This window comes from Syzygium oleosum, unplaced genomic scaffold (assembly GCF_021117445.2).
Source record: "Syzygium oleosum isolate NSW1041296 unplaced genomic scaffold, Sole_v2.1 Sole_v2.36, whole genome shotgun sequence".
Lineage (NCBI taxonomy): Eukaryota > Viridiplantae > Streptophyta > Magnoliopsida > Myrtales > Myrtaceae > Syzygium > Syzygium oleosum.
In genome coordinates, this window is record NW_026607520.1 from 370,001 (window position 1) to 377,219 (window position 7,219).

General features: G+C 46.4%; 1 protein-coding gene across 1 annotated transcript; it reads right to left on the reverse strand.

The window, feature by feature from the left end:
- Positions 1-565: 565 nt before the first annotated feature.
- On the reverse strand, positions 566-4,552 carry LOC115664561 (uncharacterized). Its single transcript, XM_030586482.2, has 7 exons — positions 4,221-4,552; positions 3,588-4,170; positions 3,195-3,410; positions 1,939-2,935; positions 1,609-1,700; positions 1,050-1,183; positions 566-713 (listed from the first exon to the last, which is right to left on the reverse strand). The coding sequence occupies exons 1-7, from the start codon at positions 4,550-4,552 to the stop codon at positions 566-568; spliced, it is 2,502 nt and encodes an 833-aa protein (XP_030442342.2).
- Positions 4,553-7,219: the final 2,667 nt, after the last annotated feature.

Here is a 7,219-nt window from a genome sequence, read left to right on the forward strand (position 1 = left end):
ACGGCCATGCACCACCACCCATAGAATCAAGAAAGAGCTCTCAGTCTGTCAATCCTTACTATGTCTAGACCTAGTAAGTTTCCCCGTGTTGAGTCAAATTAAGCCGCAGGCTCCACTCTTAGTGGTGCCCTTCCGTCAATTCCTTTAAGTTTCAGCCTTGCGACCATACTCCCCCCGGAACCCAAAAACTTTGATTTCTCTTAAGGTGCCGACGGAGTCCTAAAAGCAACATCCGCCGATCCCTAGTCGGCATCGTTTATGGTTGAGACTAAGACGGTATCTGATCGTCTTCGAGCCCCCAACTTTCGTTCTTGATTAATGAAAACATCCTTGGCAAATGCTTTCGCAGTTGTTTTTTTTTTTGGTAAGGTAAGATGTATATTGACTTTTTAAAGCGTAACCTACATGAGATGTGACCGAAACACAAAAACCCCGTACCTAAAACGACACCCAAGGTGCCCTAACAGGTGCAAAGGTGTAACGGTAATGGAGCTCGAAAGCATCAAGCGCACTTTACAACAAGACCGAATGTAGGCCAAACAACTACAACAACAACCCAAAATGGTTAATCAAAAATGGTAGGCGAAATACCCCAATTGACTTGGATCCTCCTGTTCCGAGGATTATCTTCAACAGGCTTGAGGGACAGACCTCTATCCCTTATGAGCTTTGCAAGGTGTTGCCGTAGGGCCGGCACAAAGAGGGGTTGATTCCTGAATAGGATATTGTTTCGAGTTGTCCATATAATGTGGCATAATGCTGCAAAAGAGAAGCGAGCAAGGCATTGGGAGAAGCTGTGGCCGCCTATGAACCGGGTGGCCCAATGAAGAGTATCTTGCCAGGACTGATTTCTCCATGATAAATTACATTTTTCCGCCCAGAAGAGTGCAAGGGTGCCCGTGACAGGACACCCAAAAAATAGATGATCAACATAATCGGGTCTACATTTACAAAAGGCACAAACACCTTCTAATATTCTGCGATAATTAAGCAAGAAAACCTGTGTTGGGAGCCTATTCAGCGATATGACCCACAACAAGAAACTATACCTCGGCACGATGCTCTGATCCCACACGAAAGAGCTCCAAGGGACAATCGGTTTGCAGATTCTGATCTGCTCCCATGCCGAGACCACAAAGAAGACGCCCGTCGAATGGCCCTTCCACACGAAACGATCAGGACTCTGTATATCCAAAACAGGTATAACATCCGGCCAGGAATAGAAGGTTTGAAGCATTCGCGAGCTATGCCAAGACCCGGAGAGGAATTCCCGAACAGAGGCCTCTCTCGGGATACCAGAACAATACATGTCCCTATTAGAAAATATAGCCGAAAGAGGGCCTTTGGGATGCCAAGAATCAAACCAGAATGAAGTGGTTGTTCCATCACCAATTTGCCATTTGAAGAACATATGAAAATCCCGGCGGATGTCGAGGATTTTCTTCCAAGCCCAAGAACAAAAAGTCGGCTTAGGCACTATCCAGAAATTCTTATTCTTCAAAAAAATGGAGTGAATCCACTTGCACCAAAGGGATTCCTTATCTGTGAACAGAGTCCATATATGTTTGAGCATTGCTGAATGATTACAATCAAGGAGTCTACGAATACCCAAGCCACCTTCCTCTTTAGGGAGGCATACATCACACTAGGGGACTCTAGCTCCACCAACACCAAGGTCCGGGCCCTTCCAAAGGAACTGTCTAAGGATCAATTCAATACTAGACAGAACAGATAGTGGTAGTGTAAAAACACTTGCCCAGAAAACTTGAATAGCATGAAGTACTGACTTAATGAGTTGTAGTCGGCCAGCAAATGATAAGAATCTTTGGGACCAAGACCGAGCTCGTGCAATAATGGAGTTCACTAAAGTGCTACAGTCCGCCTTGCTCAACCTAGTTGAGATGATAGGAACCCCAAGGTATCTAAAAGGGAGCATACCTTCATTGAAGCCAAACACATTTCGGATTTGTCCACGTATTTCCGCCGATCCACCAGAGAGATAAATCTCACTTTTGTTGACATTAGGTTTCAAACCAGACCACTTAGAGAACAGGTCCAGTCCTTCCTTCAACAAGGTAGTAGAGGTTGTATTCCCCTCAACAAATAAAAGGACATCATCAGCAAAGAACAAATGGGTTAAACCCACTGGCTTACACCTCCAGAAGTATTTGAACCCCGGACACCACGCACAAGTGTTGAGAATCCCAGAGAGTACTTCCATCACTAGTGTAAAGAGGTAGGGAGACATGGGATCCCCTTGGCGTATTCCTCTGTCACTAGAAAAGAATCCATGTAACTCCCCATTTATGGAAATGGAGAATTTCGGGGATGTCACACACTCCATGATGAGTTTAACAAACAACTGGGGAAATCCAAAGGTTTGCAAAACCATTTCCAAGAAAGCCCAATCAACTGTGTCATAGGCCTTTTGAAAATCAACCTTAATTGCACACTTTGGCCGATAAGGGTCATGATGAAACCCCGCAAAGAGCTCCTGAGCAAGAAGGATGTTATCTCCAATCCTCCGCCCCTTGACAAAAGCATTTTGGGAATTACTAATAATGGATGGCAGAACAGAGGCAAGCCTATTAGCCAAAATCTTAGTAATACATTTATAGACAGAGTTGCAACAGGCAATAGGCCTAAAGTCATTCATGGACAAGGCATTGGGGATCTTCGGCACAAGAGTGAGAATCGTTGTATTGATCTCCTTAAGCAATGATCCTGACCGAAAGAAGTCCTTAATGGCGAGCACAACCGAAGGCCCCACAGTTTCCCAAGAAGATGTAAAGAAGTCAACATTAAAGCCATCGGGACCGGGGGCCTTACCTTTTGCAAGGGAGAAGAATGCATTCCGAATTTCAAGAGCAGTTACTTCTCTAGAGAGAGAGAATTTGATCAGGACTGAGGGCTCGATCCACCACAGACCGGATTTCTGCACAAGTAGGCCGAATAGCAGGAGAGTTCGCCTTAAGTAGAGTCTCAAAGAATGAGATGATATGGCTATGAACCATAATTGGGTCAGAGAGAACAGTGCCTTCTTCATCGGACACCGAAAGGATCCGATTATGAAGTTGTCTCTTGTTCACGAAATGGTAGAAATATTTGGAGTTCATGTCCCCCTCTTTCAACCATTTAATCCTTGATTTCTGTTTAAAGAAACTTTCCTCCTGGAGTCTAAGATCCGAGAATACCTGAAGATGGTCCTTTTCCAGGATAGCCAAGTCCGAATTGAAAGGGTCCAGTACTAGGGCGTCTTGAGTAGCCAGTAGTTCAGCCCTGGCTTGCGATGTACGCGCCGATATGTCTGAAAAAGAATCTCTATTGAGCTGCCTGAGACGCCCTTTGAGCAGTTTAAGTTTTTGGCAAAGGACATACATGGGAGTACCACCAATACAAGAATCCCAAACCTGAGAAACCAGCGTAGGGAACGACGGATGAGACATCCAATAATTGAAGAATTTAAAGGGCTTCCTAGCTGAGGAAGCGGGGGCAATTCTAACAATAATGGGAGAATGGTCAGAGACTCCTTGGGCTAGAAAGTTGGCCTCCGAGAAAGAGAACGAGCTGAGCCATTAATCATTGACCAATGCTCTATCAATTTTCCTAAGTTTGCGCGAGGCACCAGATGATGTTGCCCAAGAAAACCGATGGCCAATGTATCTTAGGTCATCCAGGCCAGCTTGATCTAGACAATGGCCAAATTCATCAAACGCCGGTATCCATGTATTAGAACTACCCATCCTATCCGAGTCGAATCGGATGGCATTGAAGTCGCCTGCAACCAGCCAAGGTTCAGCTTCAAAAGGAACGCTGGACCTTATAAGGTCAGCCCATAAAGAACGCCTAGCAGTAAAGGTATGCTCCCCATACACAACCGAGAAGAAACAAGTCTTATTGAGAGCCAAAACACGGATATGGCCGTGGATAACTTGAGAGGATAAGGAGATGACTTGCAGGTCAACCTCATAGGGCTTCCACCCAATCCAGATTCTTTCACGAGGAGAATAATTGTAATTGGCAGTCCAAACCCAGCCAGGTAGAAGCCCAATTGATATCTTTTCAAAAAGGGACTGATTAATCTTCGTCTCAAGTATGCCAATGCAAGAGATATTATGAGCTCTAACAAGGGCTCTAATTTTGGCCTGCTTAATGGGGTCACCAAGGCCCCTAATATCCCATATACCAAAAAACATATAGCAAAAAGAGGATAGGATTACCGCCTTTTAGAGCCACCCCGATTTCTTGATTTCGGTTTGGCTGCCTTGGTGGGAGGGTGGTTGTGAGCTACACTAGGCACTTCCACTGGAGAAGACACGGGGACCACCGAACCGCCCTGAACTGGGTCAATACCCTTGGGCGCATTGCATTCAGAAATAGAGGCATCCCTGGAATGAGCATGAATGGCAGGATCATGATGGGGCAAGATCACTCTAGACGACGGATCAGGGGTCGAGGAGTCCTCATCTTGATCACTACCAACACTGCTAGCTGAATCCTCTTCATTAACTTCTGAACCAGAGGAGGCTTCAGAAGAATCCCGAGAGGACATCTCAGGGTCTAGGGCAGGGAGAGTATTAGCAGCCTCGATAGCAGGACTTTGAATAGGCGCAATAGAGACCGGGGGGGCAGCTCTGCAGAGGATGGATTGGCATGTCCCCGCTTCTTTTTGATCGTCTCCCAATCACCACCCACGAGAGATGGCTTGTTAATAGCCAACACAGGAGCTGGACTGACTTGAGGACTCCCAATGGGCGCCTCAGTGGGATTAGCACACCGATGACCAAATGTACCACAAGACAAGCAGGATATAGGGCGCCATTCATACTCTACTTTAATCGACCATGTTTCACCATTCAAGAGAACATCCACCGAATCCAGAAGAGGTTGGGTCGCCTTGATCTCTATACATACTCTAACATAGGAGATCATTCGCATTTTTTCCGTATGCATATCAACATGCAACGGTTTCCCAATTGGGCTAGCTACCGCACTGATTCCCGAAGCCGACCACAAGGCATAAGGGAAGTTCCTTAGTTTGATCCAGACCGGGAGAGCCTGGTGTTGGTTTTTGTTGAGCTTCCACTCTGGGTGCCACTGCTGGAGGATCATAGGCACCCTAAGGATAGTGATCGGGCCACTGTCCAGTATTTTCCTGCGAAAGGCTTCATCAGGTATATGGAAGAAATAGAACCCATCTACATTTGCTAGGACATCTGCCACTTGTGTCCTCCACAAATTCTGAACTGCACTCTCAGTCAATTTAAAGGGCAATTTCTTGCCAACGAAATAGCCAACAATGCACTCCGACCACAACGGGTTAGTATCCCCTAGAATTTCATCAGAGATTTCGACAACCGGTTTTCCATCCACCATAGTTGGAGGAATATAGGACAGGGAGTAGCCCTTCACCGCAGATTTGGCAACAGCTGCCCAAGAGCGTTGAGCAGGTTGTACATTGGAGTCGCGAGGTGGAATATTGGACGGAATCTTTCCCTTGCTTCTGCTACGACCCATACCAGACACTGGGACCTTTTGCTGGTCTGATGAAGTTCCAGCATTGTTCTGTGAATTATGGGACGGATGGAGTGAGGATCTTCCCCTGCTTTGGCCTCTACTACGAGACCTACACCCCTGAGGATCTCGGGCTTTTAAATTTGCAGATACAACCGAAGATGATGATCTGCGATTGGCTTCTGTTGAGCCAACATTAGCCGTTGCGGGATACTTCGGGAGGGCAACAGATTGGCCAATTGCTGCTGAGGCTTCACCAGTTTTTAGAGACACTAGTTCCACGTGAATCGTGGGATGCGAGGTATCTTCAAGAATACCAGGTTTTGCCATAACAGGGGTTTTAGCCATAGCAGATTGCTTAGCCATTCCCTGTTTTTGCATTGCCTTCGAACTAGAAGCTTTCAGGGGAGGATCCTTTTCTGTGGGATTACCATCCATGGATTCACTTAGATGATTATTCCATCCAAGAGATCTCGTCCAACAGGGGGAGAGAACAACCACATGGCACAGTCACCCACAATCAGCCAAGCAGCACCCACTCTCCAGTATCAACACAAACCAGAATACCCAGGTCTGGAGACTCCAGATCCACTCAAGAGCCACAAGAAGAGCACTAAACAAATTAGCCAGAGAGTATGTGAGGGAGAGGTCCCATACGACCCTATCCTCCAGATTCCAGATAGGTTAGACCACCGGAAACACCCTAACCCCAGAAAGCTCAATCGGGTGAACAATAGTTTCGAACATCAGGAACACAGGAGCCCAGACCTGCTTCCTCGATTAATTGGGGTCACCAAGCGAGAAAACAACTGGACGAGGGACTAACCAGCTACAGGCGCGCAGCAGCACCAAGACTCACCCAAAATCGCCGGTCAAAATGATACGAATCAGGACGGGACCAGACGGGTGAGCAGGAAACGAAGAACAGCAACTAAGCCGAAACCCAGATCTATTTTTGCGAAGAGCAGGAACTACCAACAGAGAAATCCTTCGCACAAGTGATGGAGCAGCACCTGGTGAAGCCCAACCCCAAAGGACAGCACAAATCGACGGCCGGAGAGACCAGAATTGGTGGCAATTCAGACGGGTGAACAGTGTCCAGACGCCTTCATTCGGGAGAGAAACTGCACAGTAACCGGGTGAACAGTACCAGACGCATGTGAAAAGTATGCTTTCGCAGTTGTTTTTTTTTTTTTTTTTTTTTGGTAAAGGTAAGAGTTTGTATTACTTTTCTTAATCACCAAATACAAGAAAACTACAAGAGACAACCCCGAGCCCCGAATTTACAAGAAGTCCGAGAGAGGGGGGGCACTCAACAAGGCAAAACCAAAAGACTAACAACCAACAATGCTAGGTACAAGATAAAGAACTACACAACCAAATTATGAAAAAATGGAAGGTGAGAGTTCCCAGTTCCTTTGTAGTCGCCTATTTGTAGGTGTGTCAGCAATTTTCCCTGAGGATAAAGCTTTATCCTTCACTAGCTTGAGAATGTGTTTGCGTATTCCCAGAATGAAAATACTCTTGTTTCTGAAGAGAGAGTTGTTCCGCTCAGTCCATATGATGTAGCAAAGAGCACCAAAGGAAAATCTAGCAAGTCGGTGGGCGAATGAAGAGCCTCCGCAAACTTTGATGGCCCACGAAAGAAGCTCCAGCCACGGACGATTACGCCATGGCAGGTTACATTTGGTTGCCCAAAATGAGG